The sequence below is a fragment of the Daphnia carinata genome, chromosome 9 (assembly GCF_022539665.2).
Source record: "Daphnia carinata strain CSIRO-1 chromosome 9, CSIRO_AGI_Dcar_HiC_V3, whole genome shotgun sequence".
In the NCBI taxonomy this organism is placed as follows: domain Eukaryota; kingdom Metazoa; phylum Arthropoda; class Branchiopoda; order Diplostraca; family Daphniidae; genus Daphnia; species Daphnia carinata.
In genome coordinates this window covers 6890019-6913366 of record NC_081339.1, presented here as the reverse complement: position 1 = coordinate 6913366, position 23348 = coordinate 6890019, and the positions used below count along the sequence as shown (strand labels likewise).

Here is a 23348-nt window from a genome sequence, read left to right as displayed (position 1 = left end):
TGTCCAATCGACTCACGTCGCCATAATCATTTATTTTATTTTATTTTATTATTTTTTTTTTTTTTTGTTACCCAACGCCGGGGACGGACACACAAATCAATGAACGACGAACAGTCATTAATGGCGAAAAGGCCGCGTTCAACACGCCCATCTTTTCGCAGAAACGCGAACGCACGCTGGACATGCTCATCAGGGACATGTACGCAGAGGTTATGACAGAACATCGTGGGGTAAACATCGTTTCATATTGTTTATTTATTTATTTTATTTTTTTTTTTAAAGAATTTCAGTTTGAAATGCTCACATCAATTTCGATTTTTCTCGGTAGAGCCTACAAAGAAGAGCGCTGAGCGAAGTGCTGCCGGAAGGTGGTCGGAGTTCGCGACGGCGAGAAGAGGCCCGTCAGGTGGAGTTTGTCCGAGTCGGCCAAGCCCTGAAACTGGACACGATCGTTAAAGGGGACGCGCCCACCAGTCTGGCCAATACCGGACTCTTCCGACGTTCGGTAAGACACTATACAATTAAAAAAAAAAAAAAATTAAAAATAGATCACGTGTGTTGTCTTAACTCTTTGGCAAGTAGTACCTCCCCCCCGTCCCCGCATTGATAATTAACGATGGAGTGCGGGAAATCACGGAGGCCCCTCGCTCGTCCATCGTCTCAAACTCTCACTCTCTTTTTTTTTTTTTTTTTTTTTTTAATAAATTTTATTTGATAGAGTAGAAAGCAAGGGGGGCAGTGGGTAGAAATTAATCTGGTTAATTATTGATGGAGCTTGATGTTACTTTTTGTTGTTACCTATGTGTTCCGTCCCTAGCCTTGGGAGCCGCAGTGCTTCTATCCGGATTTCCACTACGAGATCATCTGCGGCGACTCGTGGTCCGATCACCGTCTCATCTTGGCCACCGAATCGGGCGTCTTTGTCGTCGAAGGTATACATTACGCAATTACCATGGTTGCCGGATTTATTTATTATTATTATTATTATTTTTAAATAATGTGTGTGTGTGTGTGTGCCATCCTTTGTGAGGTTTGAAATCCTTACCATTTTCGGGGTTTGGATGATTGTTATTTATTTATTATTTTTTTTTTTTGATTGAACATTTAGAGGGAGGTACCTGTCGCATGATATTCGACAAGTCGGTTCAGATCAAACAGCTGACTGTCGTCGAAGCTCACGGCATCCTGTTGGTGCGCACCGATCGCGGAAGAGACAGCCGCATGCACGTTTTCCGCTTGTCCAGCTTCGAATCGGACGCCTGCGGATCAGAACCGGCCGCTTTCAGCCGCCAGCATTTGAAAGAGCAGCGTCTGGAACGAACAAAAGGTTTCACTATTTTTAAACGAATATATATATTTTTTTTTTAAATAATGAAATTTGAAATTATGATTTTTTCTTATTGGGTTGTAGGCACCCACCTGTACGCTGTTTCCAGACTGGGCGGATCTCATCTTCGGATGGTATTTAAAACAATTCCTGGAACTTTGGAATTTATTTTTAAATATGGAATTTTTTTTTATTGGTACAGGCGGTAGCTGTCGGTAAAAAAATCCTTTTACTTCAATGGCGCCATTCGGCAGCCTGGACGGCCTGGTGTCCGACCAGCGATACAGACACAGTCGAAGGCTTTCAATATTTAAGGGTAAAAATCTAATTTGAAAAGATGGCCATGAAATGGGGTAAAAAAAAAAAAATCATTTTCCATTTTTGGTATGGAATCAATAGGAGTTCCAGGTGAGCGAGTCGCCGTTGGTGCTGACGCTCATCGATTCCGGCAATTGCTACTCGGCCGGCGGCCAAGGTGAAAATCAAATTTGCGTCGGCTACCGGCACCAATTCGACATGATTAACGAGCGGACCAGCGAAACGAGACGATTCTACAATGTCGAAGGCAAATGGGCCCATCTGGTGGCCGCCATCGACGTCTACGAGGACGAAGAACCCGAATTGCTCCTCTGTTTCAACAGTATATATCGGCATTGCTTTAACACATATTTTCGTAACGATTTGATGAATTCAAATGTTATTTTTAAATGAATTTGCCAGATACGTGCCATTTTCAAAAATTGGACGAAATCAATGCGTCCAGTGAACACGATTTTCATTGGAATTCTGTGCCCGAAAGTATAGGTAAGTTCAATCAACGCATTTGCCGACTAATTTATTTCATGTTTTCCAAAAAAAAAAAAAAAAAAATGTTTTTGATTTTATTCCAGTGTGCGCGTTCCCGTACATTTTGGCTTTTACGGCCGATTCGATCGAAGTCCGACTGGTCATCAACGGGAATTTGATCCAGGCGATGGTGATGCCCAGGTTGTCGCTCATCACCTCCAAGAGCGACGTCTTCTTCGCCACGACGGCGCCAGAGTTCTTCAGCCTGCGAGGTACACGCATGGATCGCATGGATCACAAGGACTCGTCTCCGCCCACGTCGCCTCACTGTAATACCTGCGATATGTTTTTTTCGTTTTTTTTTTCATTTTTTTTATTGAATTTTTTTTTTTTTTTTTTTTGTTTCATCAACCCAATGGTGGGTCGGTTTGTTTACGTATTCAAATGTGGTTTGTTTTTTTTTTCTTTTTTTTTCTTTTTGTGCATTTGTCACAGCTTCACCTGATGGCAAACCCTTCCGGCTGTATCGGATCCAATTGAACAATCTCGGTGGCGGATCGGCGAATAATTGCACAGCGACGCCCGTCTCCACCACGCCCATTCCAGCCAGAAATATGAGCCGAAGGTATCTAATGTACAGGACACAGACATTTTTATTTTTCAATATAGAATTTAATTTTAAAGCCAATAATGAACTCATTTTATTTTATTTTTGTTTTTCCTTTTTTAAACAAAAATTGAATTATAAAAAAAAAAAAAGGGATGACGTTACGGCGTCACCGCCTCCGGCCGGTCGGGGCGGTGTGTCTCGAATGGCGCGATTGAACAGCCGAAAAGATTTGCGCATCCGGCTGGAACAGCAAGGTGGAAGCGGAGGAGCCGGAAGTAATCCAGGAAGTCCCGGGGCGAGTTCCAACAGCTCGCGAGGTGCCGGAAGTGGGACGGGATTTAGCCGGAGCTGCACGGCGTCGCCAACGACGGGGTCGACGTCACCCAACGCGCCGTCGTCGCCGCGCTCGTCGTGTTCCGGCTCGCCGAAAACGCGACCGCCGCAAGGCAACGCGGCGGACTCGGGAGCCGGAAACTGAGCCTGATGGCCGAGGAGCTGGAAGGTATGCGTCACGTCTATCTGAGCCCACCGCCCAGCCCAAAACTCTTCTTCAACATCAATCCGCAGAATACGTGGGAGGCTTTCAAATAGTTTTCTTTTTCAACATTTCTTATCGTTCCAGGCTAAGACACAAAAACAGTCTGTCTCGTTCTTGAAAACGAGAAGATAAACCACCCCTCTCGGAAACTTCACTTATGTTTTGTCGTTTGTTTTTTTTTTTTTTTTTAATATTCAAATTCATTTACTAACATCATTATTTGAATTCATAATTAAAAGAAAAAAAAAGAACATCAAACAAAAAAAAAAAAATGGAACAATAAAAAAATTACATGATTTATCAAAACATCATCACCCCAATGTACACAAACCATTGCCACCCCCTCCGCCCATTTGCTTTACCTTCTAGCCTGTGACCTCCCCCTTCCCCCATGTAAATCTCAAAATATTAAAATAATATTATATCAAATCCCTAACCAGAGGAATATCATCATAGCCAGAAATTTTTATCTTCTGTTGACTTCTTCATCTAATCACTTCTCGCAGTCTCTTCTTTCTCTCTCTCTCTCTCTTTCTCTCTCTCCAATTGAATGTGATTCCAACAAACCTTCAAATCACCTTAAACCCCTGAATCCAGTGTGTGTGTGTAATTGCTCGTCGTATCAATCAAAACTGTCTATGAACCACCCTGCTCCTCCACCCCAAAAAATAGGTGTGATTTTTTTTCTAGCCATGTACGGTTTCCAGCATCAACTCGTATCTAGTCGTGCGCAAGTCTATCCAGCTCTGGATGTGTACGTTCTGCATCTGCCATCCGTTTTCCAGCATCGTTGGCTTCTCCTTTGTAACGAACCAAGACGCACACCCCCAAGGGTTTTTTCAATTCGTAGAAAAAACCACCTCAACTTGGGAACAGATTGACGACCGTTTGGATTCAACTCCTTGACGTGATCTTATAATAATCCGATGTCTCTCCCCCCTTTTCTTGAACCCATACGCTTTGGATACTGGATTTTCTTTCAAATACAGAAACAAAATTGCGATTCTTCTAGAAAAAAAAAAGGAACAGAAGAAAAAGAAAAAAAAAAAAGGAAAAAAAAAAAAAAAAGAACCTGTTGTGTACGTTGTTTGGCGTTTTTATTTTAATAGACTCAAGCTTGATATATTGAACATTTGTCTGTATAAAAAGGGACGAAGTACGACCTGAACCATTACGTTGCGGTAGTGGCAACCGTGAGAACAAATGCCCTTCTTAACTATCAGTAAAATTAGGCGAACGCTTTTCGGCGAAAGCAGTCATACCTTCTTTACGGTCGCTCTATAGAAAACGTGAAAACATTAATAAAAAAAAACATTTCATCAATCGTTATTATACAATTTACCGTGGCAAACGTGGTGTGGAAAGTACGTTTTTCAAATAAAAGTCCTTCCTGAAGTGTAGTCTCATAAGCCTGGTTGACACTCTCTTTACACATGGCCACAATCAATTTAGAATGAGAGGCTATCTTCTCACCCATCTTAACTGCCTCAGAAACCAATTCTTTGGGTGCACATACTCGACTGACCAGACCTGGGTAATGTAAATAGAAACGTGAAATTCATTCAAGCAATAAAACATGTGTACCTTACCTAGTTTTTCAGCTTCTTGAGCGGTAATAGGCAAGCCTGTTAGGCACATTTCCATAGCTTTGGATTTGCCGATGCTACGAATCAGCCGTTGGGTGCCACCAGCACCCGGAATGGTTCCAATTGCGATTTCAGGTTGGCCGAATCGAGCATTCTCACCGGCAAGGATAATGTCACACATCATGGCCAATTCACAACCACCACCAAGCTATTCAGGAAAGATATTACTATAAACGGAGAGGTAATTTTAATGACCAGTTACTTACAGCATAACCATTTACTGCAGCAATGACTGGTTTTTTGCACTGGGCTACCCTGTTCCAATGGCTCAGAAAATTGCCTCCATAAACACCTGCAAAAGTGTTGTTCTGCATTTCCTTGATGTCCGCACCTAGTAGTAAATGTGATGTAGTGTTTCACCATGTATCATTTCTCTGTCTAGCTTACCAGCAGCAAAAGCCTTTTCGCTGCCAGTGATGATAACTGCCCCAACATCCTTGTCCTTCTCCAGATCGTCTAGAGCATCACTCACTTCTCGCATCAATGCATCACAGAGAGCATTCAGAGCTTTTGGACGGTTCAAGGTGATGACACCGACATTCGTTTTTGCTCCTTGCTTATCTACGACGATGTGTTGATAAGAAGGAGCCGCTGTTGAAAAAAAAAACCATGATTGGAGAACAGAGCCTTGACATGGGAAAATTTGTTTGTTCTGATTACTTGACGCTAAGCGATAAGCAGCAAACCGGGCTGAGTGACTCTGGTTGGCGAGAAAAGACACGGCAATCTTTGACGCATTTAGGCAAAAGTAAGCCATGATGTTTTATCTTGTCGAACTTGTTTAAAAGAGTGACCTGGTAACAGGAATGAGCTGATCGAGGATAATGATCAGCTGTTTCGTCTACAAGAATTTGTCTGCTACAAGCAATTAGTACAAGTTTGGATTTGTTTACAACGTTTCCTCCACGTGAAAAGTGGTGAAACGAAAGTAAATTTTCTTACTACATGTAAGTGTTTTCACCATGGGCACGTTTGCATTATTAAAAAAATTTTCACCACGTCTTACTCGATGTTATGTAAGATATCAACATGTTAACGCGTTAAAACTTTTCCTAACGGAATTCGGGGATCCTGCTAAAGTTGTCAAGAAAGAAGAATTCACTCTACAATTGACAGATATGGCTAGCAAGCAAGTAACTTTTTGTCCGAATTTTCGAGTTACATGAAATTTGACGGATTTTTTCTTATTTTTCTCCCAAACTAAAGGTTTTAGTAAAAATGATTCAAGCTCCAATCAATCCAGCAGACATAAACACAATCCAAGGAGTATACGGAGTGAAGCCTGACTTGCCATTCACATTAGGAAATGAAGGTTTTGGCGTCATAGAAAAAGTTGGAAATGAAGTGAAACAGCTTAAAGTTGGAGACTGGGTGATTCCTGGAACAAATGCATGGGGAACTTGGCGGTCTTATGCACTTGATGAGGAAACAAATTTAATCAAAATTCCAAATGATTTGGATCCAGCCATGGCTGCAACTTTAGCAGTAAATCCTTGCACAGCCTTTCGAATGCTCCAGGATTTTGAAACACTTAATAAAGGCGACACAGTCTTGCAAAATGCAGCCAACAGCGCCGTAGGACAAAATGTCATCCAAATTGCCCGTCATTTAGGCTTCCGGACTGTCAACATAGTACGGAATAGAGAAGGAATCGAGAAATTAAAGCGAGACTTGCAAGATCTAGGCGCTGATTACGTGTTGACTGAAGAAGAGTTCCGGTCGTCCAAACTGTTCAAAAGCGGAGAACTTGCCCAACCGAAATTAGTGTTAAATTGCGTTAGTGGGAAGGCCGTGATTGAACTGGTAAAAGCTATGGCAGAAAACGGCACACTGGTCACCTATGGAGGAATGTCACGACAGCCACTTGTGGTACCGACATCTGCTTTCATTTTCAAGAATATTCGTCTTGTTGGATACTGGATGACGCGCTGGAACTGGCAGCATGGACCTAACTCCACCGAACGGTAATGATAGCCTAAACTTTATCCCACTAGAATCACTATAATTCTTCAGATGAATCAATTCATGTTTAGGAAGGATATGTTAGCGACGCTTTGCAACATGGCAAAACAAGGGTCCTTAGTGGCACCCAAGCACGAATTCGTGCCTCTAGATTCTTTCCAAGAGGCCCTGGCTCGATCATGTGATACTACTCGCTTTCATGAAACCAAATTTATTTTCAAGTTCTAGCCTTATTTAAACTTAAATGTGTTCACTATGAACTCAGTTAGATGGAGTTTATCTCATTTGTTTTGAAGTTGAAATGTTTAAGTACTTACGAAACTTTCTGTTTGGATGCAGTTTGCAAACTTCAGTACGTACCAAACTAATTCTTGCGAAACGGGCAACTAAACTTTCTTAATGAAAAAATATCTGGCACTTTCACAACAGCAACATTGATTCCGATCTCGCTGATACGCAATCATATAGCATCGCTTTGATGTTTTTTTAAACGGCTGTCCTAATCGCAATGAAAAGTCCATTATATTGTCGTGTTTCCTAGACTGTTATTATGTTACAGCTTCAAGTTCTAGATGAACGACCGCAAAAAGGTGTTTTGAAGTAAATATTAAAAAAAAAACATCTTGATCAGAAGAAACACATTGTCGTTAAGAAAAATAAAAGAAATCACCAGAAATCTCTAAAATAGCGGAGTTGAAACGAGATCTGAAATAGTCAACAGTTTAATAATTTCCAAATTGCGAATCGATTAGATACGCAGTCCTCGTGAAAAAAGAGATATCAGTAACATTTGATCAAACGATAAGATTTAAACTTATCTCTGATAGAATGCCACGTGTGCAATTGATGAAAACTGGTTTATACATTCTTGTTTGGCGCCTTAGACCAGTAGACCATTTGGTAATGTCAGAGAATAACCGTTACATTTAATTGAAATGTCACCTTTGAAACACCACATTGATAAATATTTTAAGCCACGAACAAACGGTGTCATTGTTTGATTATGAAATATTATTTTTCTTAAGAAATAAAATACTCTGAACGGCAAAATGTGCACAATCTTCCGTTGTACCGAAGAAACGTTGGTGATTCAATACATGTGTGAAATAGCACCCACAATGGATACTATTGATTTCAAATGTGATTCGTCTCACTGTATAGACAGTTATGTACAATAAAATATTGGCGCGGTGCCAGGCTGACATACCATACAGAGAATATGATAGACAAGACAGGTAAACAACAAATCGACAGACGTAAAAACGGTGAAAGTTTTATCTTCTTTTTTTTGTTTTTATTTAAAAATTTGGCACCGCGGGTTTGGCTGAGTTGCGCCTTCTGCTAGAATCATTTGAAGTTGATGTAAAGTGGTGCACATGTATAACCAATCGATCCGGCTTTTTGAAGTAGGCTTTTTAACAAAGGAAAGGAATGAGGGAAGACGTTTTCTCTTGATCCTAGCACTCAATCACGTAATACCTGCCCATTTCTTGCCCTAAGTTATATTTTGCCGCTGTTTACAGAATCAGAAGGCGGTGTTAGAAATCGGATGCACCCTCTCCACTATTACATTGTTGCAGATCCCTTCGGAAAAGTTAGATCCTCAGCCTTTGAGTGCCTGAAACGCATCTGTTCGTCTAACGGCTGTTTCTTTCCATAGATCATGTTTCAGAGTGAAAATCTTCAGCCATTCTCCCCATCCCTCATGAGTTACATGCCAAACTGCAATGTGAGGTATCCTCCTCATCCAGCTCACAGGAATCCTCATGCAGGCATGTACAGATCCCTGTCACACCACCAACTCAACGAGAACCCACAGTGTAGCTCGTCGTCATTCAACCAAAAGTATCACACAGGAATTTCAAACAATGTTTGTCAGCGAGACCAGAGCCAGCCTAGCCCATTATTCTCTTGCAGGTCAATCCCACAGTCAAATGTTTGCACAACAAAATATGAAGATGAAGTGTTTCAGAGCGGTGGTGATGAACATGAGAGGCGTCATTGTGAGAAATTTAACGAGTTGAATCATCCCTTGATGGCAATTGACTGTCGGAAAAATACTGAGATCAGATCACTTTCTCCCACAGATAGCGGAATCTCTTCTCAGTCATCAACACCAGGCCACTTTCAAAAGTACAGGCACTCGTGCCCAAAAAGCAGCCCACTTAGGTACTATTCGAATAATTGACGTTGTGTTGTTTTTTCTCAAATTCCAAGGGGTTCCTGTTTGATTAGGGGAAGTAATGGAGGAAGTGGCTGCAGCAGCAGTGTCGACAGTAACGAACCAAGGGGAACAAAACGGCACTACCAGAACAATCGAACAAGTCGTAGCCCAAGTCCTCTTCTTAATCCTTCATCAGCAAAACCGAGCGGCGCGGAACCTGTGGCCTCCCGTCCCAAGCGCCGTTTCCAGGACTGCTGCGAAGGTTTGCCGCCCATAGTTCCATCAGCCTGCCTACTTAACATTCAGCTACGTTCACACCGGCCCGACAGTTTGCTCAATGGAAGCGAATGGGATAGGGTATCTGACAAAAGTAAAACTTCAAATCCTAACCTGCTCACATTGAAAATTGTTATTAATGTAGTTGTCTCACGCCATTTGGTGCAAGTACACTAGCCACGAACAAACTCAAGAAACTCTTCGACGTAAGTTACGACTTCGAGAAATGGTCCACCACTACATCAGAGTGAATATTTGTTGTTATCTTATTCCCAGGTTTACCAGTAAAGCAATGATTTCTTTTCACAATAACAGAGCTACTATTTGCACCAGTGTGGACTGTACATTGTCGGATCGAGTGTATCAGGTTTTGGTGGAGAGAGCAGTGACATGGACCTTTGTTTAGTTATATCAGGACACGATGTCGATCAGCGTTTCCATGCTCTAGAGTATCTCTACCGCGTCCAAAAAGCCCTCAAACAATGTCGTGCGTGAATCGGACTTGTAAATTTAATTTTATTTATTTATTTTGGTTTGAAATTTTTATCCTTAATAGGTTTTCTAACGAAATTGGATGTCATCAGAGCCAAAGTCCCCATCTTGAGATTTTTCGACAGTATTACTAATCTCGAAGTTGATCTCAACTTTAATAACATTGTCGGCATCCGCAATACTCACCTGCTCAAAACATACGCACAATGTAAGTGTGAAACAATGTTTTGTAATATAATTTCCGACTAGAGTTAGTTTCAATTTATTATTTCTTGGAAAATAGTGGACTGGCGAGTGCGGCCGCTAGTGTTGGCTGTCAAGCTATGGGCCAGACAGCACGACATCAATGAAGCTAAATCGATGACGATGTCGAGTTACTCGTTAACGTTGATGGTAATTTATTACCTTCAAGCCGGAGTCCATGTACCTGTCCTACCTTGCCTGCAAAAGGTGCGAGCCGAGAGGTTCTGGCCAGAAGGAGATATTCGTAGACTGCAAACCTTCACAGATGATGAATTGAAAGTACTCCGGTCCAATAATCACATGACACTTGGTCAGCTGTTTGCCGGATTTCTAGACTACTACGCACATCATTTCAAGTATGTGAAGCGTTGACAGCTTCTGCTTTTTCGTATCATCCTCGCACTATAGGCAGTTAATGTTTTCCGTTGGCATTTTTCAGCTACGGTGCGCACGCAATGTCTATAAGACTTGGTGGAACAATTCCTTTGGAACAGTGTCGACAGTATATGTCTTCTAAAAATGATCCACATCATTGGAAGTACATATGCATCGAAGGTAGTATAGTATTAAGATAATTAAAATGTTTTTCGATGATTGTATGTTACGTTTGGGTTTAGAGCCATTTGATCGGACCAACACGGCTCGTTCTGTATACGATCCTGCGGCGTTCCAGAAAATTGTCGATGTATTTCGTCAATCGGCTGCTAAAATTAGCCAGACCAAGGATCTATCGAGTGTCATGACCTAAATGCAGCAGCTGATTCTTTAGCTAAGGAAGCCACCATGCCGCATGCGGCGCAGTAGATTGCCGCCAATGATACAGGAAGAGGGGAAAAATTTAAAATATTTTGCCTTCTTTAAATTTTAAACTTGTTATTTAGCGATGTGTGGAAAAACAGGAGGAAAAAACGACTACTGAGCCACGGGGAAAAGAAAATTCCGGGCTAGTTTGCCGGCCATTTCTTTTTGCCATTTGTCCTTTCGCCTTGCAAAGTCTTGTGCCAATTTTTTTTTCTAATCTTTGGGCGTAAAGTCAAGATTTATCCAATGTTCTGTATGTGTGCACTATTTTGACCCGAGTTGCTTTTTTGCATTTGTTTGAAACTAATTGCTAGTAACCATCTGGTCTCCAGCAAAGAAATGCGTGCAAGCGCAAAGCAGAAGAGACGTTAATTGGTTAGATTGGACTATGCATTTACATTGGAGTCATATACGATTTGTTTAATCTGTTCCCATATATAAAGGCGCTGCTATGGCTTTTTCGCCTGAATGTTGTTTTCGGTTCATGTTTTGGAATTATGTATAAATTTTCTTTTGGAATACAATTTGGCAATCAATCAAAAATTTTGGCAATCCGCTTTACCCAGAAAAAAAATATCGGCATATTTTTCTGTTTCACTGCTATCGCCCTCTACCGGTCAGATTTTTAGTTAATTCTCTACATACACTCACCGAATATTTCTGCTACATCTGCGCTTGGCGCAGACGCACCAATCGCACACAAAAAAAGCTACGGATTGCCATAATTTTGGAGCTGGAAAAAGCTGTAACAATAATTTCGATGCAGCAGAAAGTCGGCTTATCAGCCGACTTAAGTTTATTTATTAGACCGACTTAAATTATTTATCAGTCGGGCTTAAAAATTTTTTCGGCATTTGTTCGCCGCCATCTATTGTTTGAATTTCAAACACTGGCAGCAGACGAATTAAAAAAAAAAAAAAAACTTGGTCAGAGTGACGTTTCGGACTTTATTTACAAGCCGTATTTAATCGAGAAGCGCCTGTCAAAACACTCAATGGAAGTTTAAAAGCGAAAGGTCCGTGCAAAACATGTTTCACCTTCGTCCACCGTCGGTTGTGTATTTGTAGCTTCGTCAACCAGATATTTTAAAGTAATCGTGCAGAACTGCATTCATCTTTTGGCCTCCTTTGTTAGTGGATTGCTAGCCTTCACCCAAGCAAGTGTTTTTTGTAGAGGCTTTTCCACTCAGCAATTCTGTAGCTTGTTTTTGATCATCATGGAGGATGAAACAATAGAAGTCTATCTCCACGTTTACGACATGACACGTGGAATGGCTCAACTTATGTCTGCAGCTATCTTGGGTAGATGTAGTTACCATTACTCTTGAAACTTTGAGTTTTAAACCAGCCTTTTTACTTGCATTTCCAAGGAAAACAAATTGATGGCATTTGGCATACCGGAGTTGTTGTCTACGGTCGTGAATATTTCTTTGGGGGTCAAGGCATTACCAGTTGCTTACCAGTTAGTCTGCTTTCTTTTTCTTTTAAAACTTCTAATGGGAGATTTAAATCCTTGACACAAAAAACCTTATTTGTCTAGTCTTCTAAAAGAATCTAAGGAAAAAAACCTATAGACCTTTAAAACTGTAGATGAGAAATCTTCCCTGAACAATCAAGCTAAACTAACTAAAAATGTTTGGGATTACATTTTTGCACTAATTGTAATAACTAATGCAACTTCCATGTTAAAATATTTCGATTAAAACTAAATTTGAACAAAAATCTTTTCAATAATCGCTAAACAAATGTTTAATTTCTCGAAAACTTGCAAAGAAACGTCAACAGTGCAGAGCGACCATTTGGCCCATATAGAGTTAAAAGAAACCATGCGTTGGAGAAGCGTGACAGAAATAAACTAGAATCTCTCTAGCATCCCTCCCCTCTTTGACTTGTACTAAAAATATCCTGGCGAGGCGCCGTATGTTCTTACCCTCTTTTTCTCTTGGTTTTCTAACAGTAGTAGCACTACGGGTTGGGCTCGATGAATCTATTGATACCTTTATTGACAACCGGTCAAATTTAGTGGTTCTATTCGTTAGGCACGTTTCATTTGTCTTTTTTTTTTCTTTTACCCCGCATGTCTTTGGCTGCCTTTTTACGGACTGAAGGGCGAGACCGTCTTGGGCCAACCTAACCAGATCCATCCTCTCGGCGCCACCCAAATCCCCTTCTCCATCTTCGTTGACTACGTTCGAGGCTTGGCCGATTCCACATTTAGGTTGGATGCTGTCATCACATCGGGGAGCGTCGGTCCCCTATTCGTATTTTTAATTTTTTGTTGTTTTGTTTTTATCCCGACAGGCCTGATGCGTATAATTTACTGCGACATAATTGCAACACCTTCTCCAACGAACTTGCTCAATTTCTCTGCGGCAGTTCCATCCCGCAACACATCCTCGATCTTCCCTCGGAAGTCCTTAGCACGTGAGACACAAACTTTCACAGAAACTACTTCACGGTTTCCCGATTCTGACCGAGGGCAAATTATCGATATTTTAGTCCGTTCGGACAGACTCTGCAGCCGCTGTTGAACAGTCTGAGTGGATCGAGCAGCCAGAGCGGGATACCGGTATTGCCGTTGGATTTAGACGGAGGTCGAACCGTCAATCGAGCACCTTCGCCGGGAGCCGTTGAATTGGAGCGGGCCATCGAGGACGCCCGACGCGACTCTCTCAAGCTCGAAGAGCGTCGAAACACCATTTTGGAAAAAGTTGAGAAATTGGAGAAGAAGAAAGCCAAGAAGCAGCTACAACAAGAGCGACAGTCCAGTTCATCAACCTCTGCGCCTGAAAAGAAAATGGCCGACGCATCCGAAGCAAATAGCGCCCGAGAAGGATCGGAAGAAGAGAACTCGAAGGCACCAAGGGAACCGCCCATCGTTTTCAAAGGTAATTTATCTGTGGAGCAATTTAATTGAAAAACACAACATATAACTTGTTCTTGATGTGATTAACTAGATTTGATTGACGTAAGAAAGGAGTACGAAGGCTTGGCTGAATGTATTGCCAAGGTCGGTCAAGATGACGACCATCAATCTATGGCCGAACTGAAGCAGTACGTCATCGACGACGAAGGCTCGTGGGCGTTGGGAGACAACTTTCTCATTTTCATCGCCAAATGGCTCAATGATGACCAACCATCCAACGATCGACTCCGCGTTCAACTACTTACGGTGCTCGCCGCCGCCGCTTTGAAAGATGACGTTATTTTGATACTTCACCAGGATCGTCGCGATCATATCCTTATGAATTACGCTCACAATATTGACCGTTTACCTATGTCAGAACAGGAAGCCCTTGCACTGTTTGTATGTATTTTGTATATATTTATTTTTTTAGATGGATCATAACTAAAACCTTTTTTGTTTTTAGATGTGCAACCTATTTGAAAATGGGTCCAGCTCCGAGTGGCTTTTGTACATTTCTGAATGGACAGCGCCGCACACTACCTCGCCTTTGAGCAATATTCGCGTCACAACGAAAGTGGCCGTCACTGCCTTGCTGTCTGATAACCCGTTGCTTCAAGACAGGGGCAGTGCCATCATTTATAACCTGGCCATCAAGGAGGTAAAAACAGTGGTCGGTATCCAGTTCCAATTTTATTCCACGACATTTCAGCCTGCTACAGATGAGATTCACCCGCTGTATTTTGGTTTGCGTCAGTAATAAGCATCCGTCCTTTATCCATCAGATAGATATTGACATTGTTGCAATCCCCCCTTTTTTCACTTTTACACTTCATGTTTTATTTTTTTTTATTACCCACCAAATGTCTTTAATCTGACGAGCATGGCGACTTATTAATATTGCATGGTTTGTGTGGACAGAAAATGGAACGCACTCGTGATTTTGCCGAATTGCTGCCCCGTGGTGCTCTTTCGAAGGTTCGACTAATCGTTTTAATTTCACTATCGCTTATAATTTCAAAAAAGTTTATCATTACAAAGCAAATCTATATGAAATGATTAATGTGCATATTTTGTTTTTGTTTTGCAGGTTTTCGACGATGTGGCCACCGAATTAGCCATGGCCATTTTACAATTCTTTAGTGCCGAACATGGCGAAGAGCACATCTACCGATGTATGAAGGGCTTAGTCAGGTTCGCCTACATTGCTCACAGTGAAGTGCCCGCTCTGATCAAGATGATAGGGCCCGATCCGACTCAGTTCAAAGGCAAGTTGATTGCTATAAAAAAATAACATGACACTAACGAATGTGTACTTTAAATTAATAGGAATGTCAGCTCGAATTGATGAGCTTGTCGAACCACTGCTGGACCGCCTTCGTTCTGTACGTGGCATGGATTAATTCCATCCTATGACGCAACATTTACGGTTTCTCATATTTTTTAACAAACATTTCTGCAGGTAACAAATAACTGAGCCAACCAGAAGTGTTGATATAATGTCTAATAAAATATTTAAAAGAATTCAGGGAAAATTGTTGTATTGATTTAAATGTTCAGGCTCTATTGGCATTTTTTAATGCTTGCATCTTTCGGTAGAGATCTACAACTCTTTGACGTTCCTCCTCTAGTTTTACTCTATCGAGGGCTGAAAGATCTTTTCTTTTGCCACTCAGGCTGGACGAAGGTTTGTCGTTTTGCTCCGTATTTTTGAGCAATAGATCACGGTTTCCGGGCTAGAATACACAAAAAAAAAGAGTATAAAAATATACCTCCTGAGAAGTTAAATGACTCAGCTTACGTTTTGCATAGCATTTGATTTTCTAGGTTTGGCTGTAAGTGTAGGGGGTCGTTCAGCGACATCGCCGAATTCAACCTTGTCCTGCTTCAATACAGAAAAGTCATCTTGCTTCAATCTTTTATTTTTCTTAAAGAGTTTTCTCATTTTGAATTTTTCTTTCTTCAGTTTTTTCCTTTCTTCTCGTTCTTGCTGCAGCTTTTCCAGTTTCTTCAATTTCTTTTTCTCCCATTTGTTTTTAGGTTCGATTTTCACTCCATCTTCAATAAACTTTAGGTACTTATCCCGTTTCTTAATATCCATTTCACCTGTTTTTTCATTCGTTTCCACATCAACATCATACTTGTCCTCAAATTTGGCTTTCTTTAGGTAATCTCTAGTTGTTAATTCAGTTCGCCATAGAAAATCACGGTCTGATTCTCCTGGATATCTTTCAAACTTGGGTATTTTTTTAATGGGACGTTGAGGTCTGTATGGGTTAGCTTCTGCTTTACCAGTTTTTGTTACTGGTGCAGGCTCGTCATCAATCAGCTTCATTTTTTTGTATTTCTTTCTTTCAAACAAGTTCTTCAGTTTTTTGGGAACCTCTTGGTCGTCAATATTTGCAGGAGCTTCGTTAATTTTCAACTTGATTTTGGCGTTACGACGCTCGGCTTGCTTCTCTGGATCTTTCACTCCATGATGTCTCTTTGCTGGAATTTTCCTACCCATTGTAAGTGCACTTTGTCATTCGGTACAAATACAATAACTAGGGTGGAACAAAACTAGTGTCTGACAATCTTTAAAAGTTTTAGCACAATTGTAATTGTAGAAAACAATTTCCAGTTTTCTGTCACGTGTACGAGATCTGCAGCAGACGACACTAGCAGACAAAAAAAACCATAGAGAATGAGAGTCAAATGAAAGTGAATAAGAACTTGTGTGCTGTCGCTGCTCGTGATTTCATCATTACTTCTTCTTCAAAAAGGTTAGTGGTGCTTTTTTATGCCATCCCGTGCTTTATGTAATCTATGAATCGAATTCGTCAATCTCTGTAGCGAATCCTTCCTTTTCCTGGTAATGGAACAAAGAAATTGGGCGGGAAATCAGTCTAGACAGCTACAATCCTAGGTGTTTAATGTCAGTCTTTGGCTTTATAAGTTCTTCCTTGACATTAGAGATTCATATTCTTCTTTAACTGTCTGTGGTTAGGTTTTGGATGGAGAGGTTCTTAGCAAAGAGGGGAACATGGAAACTTTGTTCTCTTATATTACACCCATCTCGTACTGTGTATGGTACATCCTCATCAAGGGCCTTAAAGTGTCGTCTGTTTGCTACTGGATCTGTAGAAGAAACTAACTTTCCAAACGATAAAAAAGAATCATCTGAGAGGGCAACAAAAGAGCTAGAAAAAGCTTTGATGGATCCACCAGTTAATTGCTGTATGTCTGGATGCAGCAACTGTGTCTGGATTGCTTACGCAGAAACTCTTGCAGCATTATCGAAAGACGGGGGTGAGCAGGCGAAAAAGATGATTGAACAGCAAGTGACAGATCCGAGCCTTAAAGCTTTTCTGCTCACTGAACTGAAAATGCGAAAATGTTTTTAACCTTTATACAAATAGTTCTTCGAAAGTCTCCCTAGTCAAAAAATGTACATTTATTGAAATCTCCGTACTTTCTTTTTGAGATTATATCATCGCTTTTGAATGTAAAATCGAACGTTCGCGATCACGCTGGGTAATATTTTCTAGGTATTTGGTACAGTACATTTCCACAGATTTTAACGCATTTTCTGACTCACAGTGTTAACACTAACGTGAATTGGAAGCCTTGAACTAAAAATTAACGAGCGGGATGTCGGAAATTCACATTTTAAACAAATCAATGAAAGATCATTAAAATAACAATTTTTTAAAACCACAAGAAAGTGTGGGTAATGACGAGAAGGGAAATGGCGATTAGTTGCGATAAAGCGTAAGTCATCACTGCCGAACTGGGATTACATCCGTCGTCCCGACCGCAATTGTCGGCTACAGAGCCCAAGTAGTCAAGAAATTCGGCAGAAGTGCACAAAGCATTCTGGCATTGATCCAGATGGACGACGTCTTCTTTGACGAAAAGCTGGACTTTATAGTCATCCGAACAACGATAGAGGACAACGGCCACGTTGGCGGCGAACGAACCCATCAGCGACGTCCTCCACTTTCTCTCAGCCGAAGGCGTCATGTCATTCGTCAAGGGTTGTTCGTCTTTTGCTAAACCCATGCGAGCGATGAAACGTAGTAACCCTTCGCCTTCAGTAAAGTAGAACACGCCTCTTTGCTGGTTCTCTGTTCCGTTATTAGCTTTGAAAGCTCTGCGTCATACAAAGTCAACAGAATTAATATAGCTTCCCCAATTATCTCGGTAACGTGATATGTGTACCTAATTCGAGTCACCAAGTCCTCGACTAAAGGGCATGCCTGATGGTAATTGAGTTCGTGTCCGTAACCCTGTTTGTGATACGTTTCCAGATCTTCGCCGAATTCCAGGACCTTCAGAAATTCATTATTTAGGACGTTCAATTTATCCAAATTGGCACGTTGATTTACCTTAAGATTCTCCGATGTAAAAGCTGCACACCAGGGCGAAATTTGCTCCAAATACCATGCTTTTTGGTAGCGACATATGTCGTAAATCATCAGCATGTCATCTAGCGTGAAGTCAACAAAAAACAAACACCCAACAGATTACGTTATGACAGCTGTGCCGCATTTTTACTTTATCCCTTTTCCCAATATACGTACCAGAGGACATATTATATTGGAAACCAAGGCGTGTGGTCACGTCAGCTAGAGTGTTCTGGAACGTGACACTTTGCCGGAATAGTGTCAGCTCTTGTTCCAACATTCCTTTTTCCTCGACTTGCTCCCTCCATCGGGTGCAGTTTTCAAAGAAGTGAACGAGCCTGTCGCCCACGGGCGCTTCGCTCAATTGGATATCTCCGTTGGTGAATATCCCTCGGGAGAAGGATCTGGCGCTCGACTGCGAAGCCAAGCTGGCTATGTGACGGAACTGTCAGTTATAATTAGACCCTCATTATTCACGATTCTATTGCAGTATTCGTTGTTAGCGTATATTACGTGGTAGTCTTGGGTGTTGAAAGCCGGTTGGCCGTTGAAGAAATCGGCGAAGCGTCCGCGGAAACGACGGGCCAAAACGAGCAGTTCTTCTCTTCCGGTTGCGGTCAATTTCTCGTCAAAATCGTCGTCGATCCGAATACTCCCGTTGTTGCTCAATCCGTCGATATCCTGTTGGCACAGAGTCCCTACACACGTCGAAATGGGCGTCAAATAAAATCAGATGATAAAGAATCCTTGGCGGAGAATGTCAATTTTTGATTACAACCTCGGCGCTCTTTGTGGTTTTGTAGAATCGTTTTACGCAATTTCGGTAGGCGATCTTTCATGCGAAAAACATCACGGGACGATGGGTATTGCGTACCGTGACGTGCCACCATCCAAAACATGACCGCCTTGCAACCTGTGGTAACCAGCGGGAGAACAGAAAGTGATTGTTAGGATTGAGGGTTTTTGGGTGTGTTCGGGATACGTCACGATGACATTGAAATGTTTTTCGGCTTTAAAAGAAAAACCACACACCCAAGGTCGGTCATTGCCCGAACAAAGATTAATCAAGCTAGCAGCATTCGGGGACAGTTCGGTTTTTTTTTGAAAGTGTATCCAATTTTTAAGTGGGTAAAGGCAAGTTTGAATCGACGGGGAAAGTTGGGACAGAACTTTACCAGCGGCGAAAATGGGCGAAGAATCTTCGTTATTGATGAGCTCGTACGGCGTTTTCGTTGCGTAATAAATGTATGGTTTGGCGTCGGTAGTGTGGCAATCTCGCAGAAACTCTGCACCAATGCAAGTTGTCATCCAAATGAAGGCGACGGTTGTGAGCCAAGAAGACGCCATCAGCGATTCAGCTTTTGCCTACTGCGCTAAACAGAAAAAAAAATCCAATTTTATTTCTCCTACTTTTTCCTTTCGTTACTTTTTTTTTAGATCAGCTGTTCTCTGTCACAGCGTTTTTAACGACTGAACAAAGAGCTAATGATCGTCGTCTGTATGGGTGCTAACCATCTCCGACACTCTCTTTTTATTGTGCCATATTCATCCATGCTCCCAAATCGATCCTTGGAGCGAAAGGCACACACTTCACTGTCCAAGTTATCTACATAGTAATAAAAATTCCATGGGACCCTTTTTTCACGTCACGTATAGATCGCCCGGCCTTAAAAAAAAAATGTGTTCAAGAGATGGAATTGTTTTCTCACGAACGTTTACAAAATCCCGAGAGCCTCCTTCCTTGGACTCTACAGCCTAGCACGGCATTCGACTAGCCCTTAATACATAAATGGATTATGAACTCTTCTCTGCGTGAACGCGTACTATATAAAGATCGATGCTGCGCCGTTATTCCCTTGTTTAGCGATCCCCGAGGATATTTCCCTTTTCTTTGTTATTTATCCGTCTTTGAGTAAAAATGTTTGAGGCTAGCAGGGTACTGATAAATAAGAAGGAAAAAAAAGTCCGGCCGTCAGCCAATATCAAAGATGAATGGATTCTAATCAAGATAACAACTCTGCAGATGGGGAGGAAAAAGAGGGGGCGATGGAATAAAAACTTTTTCATCTTCGTTTGCCTGGGCTAACTTTTTTTTTTCTTGCACTCTGATCGATCGCGTACTTCTAGTTCTTTTCATCGAAGATGGATCATCCTTCGTCTATTCTCGATTTCCCCGGTCGTCGTATTGAGTAGGAGGGGGAGAAAGAGACGTGACGCGCAATAATTCCTCAAAAGAAAATAACCATAAAAGAAACATTTATCAATGTGTTGTCGATTTAGCCCGCTGCGTATCGTCTCTGCGCTGACTATTATTCGGTGGTAGGTTTCGCTCTACTCCATTAAAATGCAATATCATTTACTCGTGCTCGCGGTATTCAGCAAACTATTTTGAATGAACGAATGAAAGAAGAAAAATTTAACGTTTTCGCGATCGATTGAAGGACTTTTTGGACAATTGTCCTTTATGTAATGTACACACGCCCACAATACGACAAGGAAGCTGCATTGTAAACTTACAACAAAATTTGAAAGAAATAGGAATTACCTGTAGACCGGATGAGGTTTTCAGTCGACGATGTAGTATAGTTATTAGAACCGGATGTTTTCAACTTTAAAACGAAAAAAACAAAAACATTTTCACTAGAAATTGTTGTAGGACGACACACGGGCACACCTTAAAGAAGATGGCTTGTTGTTAGGGTCTCACCAGCAGCAGCGCAGAACGAAAAGAAGAGAATAATTTTACCTACGAGTGTACCGGAGTGCTGCTTGTTGCCTTCTGCTCCGCCGCCCAGAGACCATAACAGGTTTTTCCCGAATCATCAGAAACCCTCGAGGCACTAATGCTACTGCACACACGCATTTCTGTTGCGGAGGTTTCCTTCTAACCCGGCCAGTGCCTGCAGAGCTAGAGAGAAGAATACTGTGTAGTAAGAAAGACGGGAGGTGACCGAAGAATTTGATTGAACCAGGGACACGTAGCGCCGCCCCCAATGTGTTTGCTCAACTACGAGCTACTTCTTTCCCAATTTTCTTGGCAAACGTCGCAGCAGAATACGTAATTCAAAATGCATTGAAAAAAATAACAAATCAACAATTCCATGCACGAAATGTTCCGGTTGTAAGCTTCCGTGTTTACATGCAGCGCCTCTATTCGAAACGCTTTGTTTTACTTAATAAAATTAATTCTTAAAGTGCTTTGTTAAAATCATGTATTGCTCATTCACCAGGGACGGCTTAAACAAATTCACGCGGGATAAAACTAATTTACCTTTTTTTTCTGTATATAAAAATTTGAGATTATCTTCCGTTCGCCATTTGCTTTCATAAGGCAGTGGCACTTCTTTTACTCTAGACATGGTCTAGACATCACTACATGGATCTTTGTAACTAATTATAAATTCTCATGGGAAAAATTAGGTCACAAAGACGGGGACTTGTTTCAGTATTGCGTCATTGAAAGTTTATTGGAAATGGTTAAGATACTTTTATCAATATTTGTTTTGTCATGAGAATTTGGTGATTACAACTAGGGAGACCGTACCAATTGCTGGACAATAACTGTCGCCGAAAGGCATTGTTTCAATTATCCGATTCTTTCTTTAAATTGAGCGCCGTCAGGCTGGCAAGAAGTTCTTTGACACTCGATTCCATGTCACTACTATTGTTATTGTTGTTACTGCCGACCGAGTTATTGTTCAGCGTTAGACGTTCCGAAAAAGATTTCATCAGTTCGGCCTCGTCGTCTTGACCGGTTTTCTCGAGGTACGTTTTTAACATTTCAACCACCTGGGCAAATGAAAAATAAAAATGTAATTGGCAACTTGCAAGGTGGAGCTACCCAAGTTTTTAATGTACCTGTAACACTTCACAGTGGATTTGCATAAAATTTTCACCGATATTCCTCTTTTGCAAAAGCTTTAATTTCGATTCGGCCAATTGTAAGGGATTCCTCCCCATTCGGTCGAGAAGGCGCAAATTGGCTCCTATAATCGTTCAAGTTGTAACAAATTCATCGAAGTATCGTAGCGTACGCTTGTTTTACCTGATCGGAGCAGCAGTGTCACAACGCTAACATGATTTGTGCATACAGCTAAATGCAAAGGTGTATTTCCAAGTGAATCAATTTGATTGGGATCAGCACCATAATGTAATAATAACCTGCAAAGACAAGGAAAATATTGAAAATGTCAACTGAAAATGGTTCACATTCGTCAAATACCTTACTACTTCTGTATAACCTTTGGAGGCAGCTAAATGTAAAGCAGTTCGAAGAAATTCATCACAAGATTTGGGATCTATCCCAGAATCCAGCAAAGACTTTAGCCGATCTAAATCATTTGTGTTGGCAGCAAGACGAAGCTTTCTCTCACCTGTAACACTCAAACTTTAACAACTCAGTCAACAGGGCTTAGGTACTCTATTGTTTACCCAAGTAAAGTTTCCACTTGCTCCAGCTTCTGGCATTGTTCTGTTGATAGAAACGAACCACCCTGACGCCACGGGTGGCTCTCATTTTACAGTTGAATGAAGGCAAAGCGACAGGATTGGGGTAGTTTTGGCCCAACATCTGGGCTTCGTATCCTTGTCCAAAATTTAAACATGGTCTGAGATTTTCAAATGAAAGGCCTGCTGGGGGTTCTACACTGAACGGCTGGCCCACCGGTTTCGACAGATGAACCTTCTGTTTAACCTGGACAAAGAAACAGGTTTGATTACACTTTTCTCGGCTAGAGAGAAGATCTTTGCAGCGATAAAAACTTACTCCGTGTAAGCCTTCGTCTTCGACTTTGGGAGTTGATGGTAAACTGTTGCTACTATCTTCATTGAAGCTCTCACTTTCTGTTTCGACTCCCGAATCAACAGCAGCCATTTACGTTACAGTTTACTCTGAGAATTGTTCTCGAGATGATGGAAACGTTGCGCTCCAATAGTCTAAAACTTGACTTCGACATCAATCTACAAGGTCAGCGTCCTCAATATGTTTTGTGGAAACCAAAACTATGGTGACAGTAGACAGAACACAGGAGCGGTTTGATTCGAACTACACTAACCCGAAAAAAGGGTTTAAAATGAGACATCTATCGATAATAAACTCAATCGAAATGGATAAAAGATGGCGTTCGACGTCATCGTGGTCATCGACATTACTGGATAAAAAAGTTTTCTCACCGACGTTCTTCCAACGAGTTTTTACGTTCGCCGATTAAC

General features: G+C 41.4%; 9 protein-coding genes and 1 long non-coding RNA gene across 19 annotated transcripts in view; 5 read left to right on the top strand and 5 right to left on the bottom strand.

Annotated features, from left to right (window-relative positions):
• The window catches only part of LOC130697796 (GTPase-activating Rap/Ran-GAP domain-like protein 3), a 26263-nt gene extending 22811 nt beyond the window's left edge, over positions 1-3452 (top strand). Inside the window, 12 exon segments of the mRNA XM_059497060.1 lie at positions 115-230; positions 329-505; positions 818-932; positions 1109-1327; positions 1412-1461; positions 1530-1643; positions 1727-1967; positions 2048-2131; positions 2218-2442; positions 2609-2747; positions 2874-3177; positions 3180-3452. Coding sequence (XP_059353043.1) covers positions 115-230; positions 329-505; positions 818-932; positions 1109-1327; positions 1412-1461; positions 1530-1643; positions 1727-1967; positions 2048-2131; positions 2218-2442; positions 2609-2747; positions 2874-3177; positions 3180-3314 — 1919 coding nt within the window. The 3' untranslated portion in view covers positions 3315-3452.
• LOC130698017 (ATP-dependent RNA helicase DHX33-like) overlaps positions 1-23348 on the bottom strand; it is a 139396-nt gene that overhangs the window by 22385 nt on the left and 93663 nt on the right. The window lies entirely within an intron of this gene.
• On the bottom strand, positions 4337-5741 carry LOC130697825 (probable enoyl-CoA hydratase, mitochondrial). The gene is made up of 6 exons (XM_057520623.2): positions 5568-5741; positions 5295-5498; positions 5114-5238; positions 4851-5055; positions 4604-4791; positions 4337-4539 (listed from the first exon to the last, which is right to left on the bottom strand). The coding sequence occupies exons 1-6, from the start codon at positions 5662-5664 to the stop codon at positions 4474-4476; spliced, it is 885 nt and encodes a 294-aa protein (XP_057376606.1). The 5' UTR covers positions 5665-5741; the 3' UTR covers positions 4337-4473.
• LOC130697814 (enoyl-[acyl-carrier-protein] reductase, mitochondrial-like) lies at positions 5766-7190 on the top strand. Its single transcript, XM_057520610.2, has 3 exons — positions 5766-6040; positions 6114-6871; positions 6941-7190. Exons 1-3 carry the CDS (start codon positions 5870-5872, stop codon positions 7095-7097), a joined length of 1086 nt encoding a protein of 361 aa, XP_057376593.1. The 5' UTR covers positions 5766-5869; the 3' UTR covers positions 7098-7190.
• On the top strand, positions 8267-11388 carry LOC130697800 (poly(A) RNA polymerase GLD2-like). Of its 7 annotated transcripts, none has more exons than XM_057520592.2 (10): positions 8267-8463; positions 8530-8714; positions 8787-9038; positions 9105-9390; positions 9455-9556; positions 9625-9796; positions 9866-10009; positions 10085-10400; positions 10484-10599; positions 10662-11388. In XM_057520592.2, exons 1-10 carry the CDS (start codon positions 8419-8421, stop codon positions 10790-10792), a joined length of 1749 nt encoding a protein of 582 aa, XP_057376575.1. In that variant the 5' UTR covers positions 8267-8418; the 3' UTR covers positions 10793-11388. The 7 variants fall into 7 exon arrangements, with proteins under 7 accessions (XP_057376575.1, XP_059352773.1, XP_059352775.1 ...); XM_059496790.1 differs by having other exon boundaries at positions 9087-9390; XM_059496792.1 differs by having other exon boundaries at positions 8530-8872; positions 8957-9038.
• On the top strand, positions 11774-15273 carry LOC130697945 (uncharacterized). 3 transcript variants are annotated; one of them, XM_057520738.1, is made up of 10 exons: positions 11774-12146; positions 12215-12306; positions 12953-13062; positions 13146-13268; positions 13344-13732; positions 13802-14151; positions 14216-14410; positions 14671-14727; positions 14840-15017; positions 15079-15273. In XM_057520738.1, exons 1-10 carry the CDS (start codon positions 12062-12064, stop codon positions 15150-15152), a joined length of 1653 nt encoding a protein of 550 aa, XP_057376721.1. In that variant the 5' UTR covers positions 11774-12061; the 3' UTR covers positions 15153-15273. The 3 variants fall into 3 exon arrangements, with proteins under 3 accessions (XP_057376721.1, XP_059353046.1, XP_057376722.1); XM_059497063.1 differs by lacking the exon at positions 14671-14727; XM_057520739.1 differs by lacking the exon at positions 14671-14727 and having other exon boundaries at positions 14216-14422.
• On the bottom strand, positions 15274-16388 carry LOC130697947 (coiled-coil domain-containing protein 137-like). The gene is made up of 2 exons (XM_057520741.2): positions 15551-16388; positions 15274-15485 (listed from the first exon to the last, which is right to left on the bottom strand). The coding sequence occupies exons 1-2, from the start codon at positions 16256-16258 to the stop codon at positions 15306-15308; spliced, it is 888 nt and encodes a 295-aa protein (XP_057376724.1). The 5' UTR covers positions 16259-16388; the 3' UTR covers positions 15274-15305.
• On the top strand, positions 16405-16878 carry LOC130697951 (uncharacterized). The gene is made up of 3 exons (XR_009003077.2): positions 16405-16514; positions 16585-16666; positions 16739-16878. It is a non-coding gene; the product is annotated as an uncharacterized LOC130697951 (long non-coding RNA).
• Positions 17168-21034, bottom strand: LOC130697948 (multiple inositol polyphosphate phosphatase 1-like). Of its 2 annotated transcripts, none has more exons than XM_059497066.1 (8): positions 20683-21034; positions 19313-19505; positions 18916-19050; positions 18651-18835; positions 18315-18582; positions 18120-18220; positions 17953-18062; positions 17168-17884 (listed from the first exon to the last, which is right to left on the bottom strand). In XM_059497066.1, exons 2-8 carry the CDS (start codon positions 19482-19484, stop codon positions 17440-17442), a joined length of 1416 nt encoding a protein of 471 aa, XP_059353049.1. In that variant the 5' UTR covers positions 19485-19505; positions 20683-21034; the 3' UTR covers positions 17168-17439. The 2 variants fall into 2 exon arrangements, with proteins under 2 accessions (XP_059353049.1, XP_059353048.1); XM_059497065.1 differs by having other exon boundaries at positions 19313-19510; positions 20683-21033.
• LOC130697946 (ankyrin repeat domain-containing protein 54-like) lies at positions 21336-23170 on the bottom strand. Its single transcript, XM_057520740.2, has 6 exons — positions 22903-23170; positions 22569-22830; positions 22360-22510; positions 22183-22298; positions 21996-22123; positions 21336-21926 (listed from the first exon to the last, which is right to left on the bottom strand). Exons 1-6 carry the CDS (start codon positions 23008-23010, stop codon positions 21720-21722), a joined length of 972 nt encoding a protein of 323 aa, XP_057376723.1. The 5' UTR covers positions 23011-23170; the 3' UTR covers positions 21336-21719.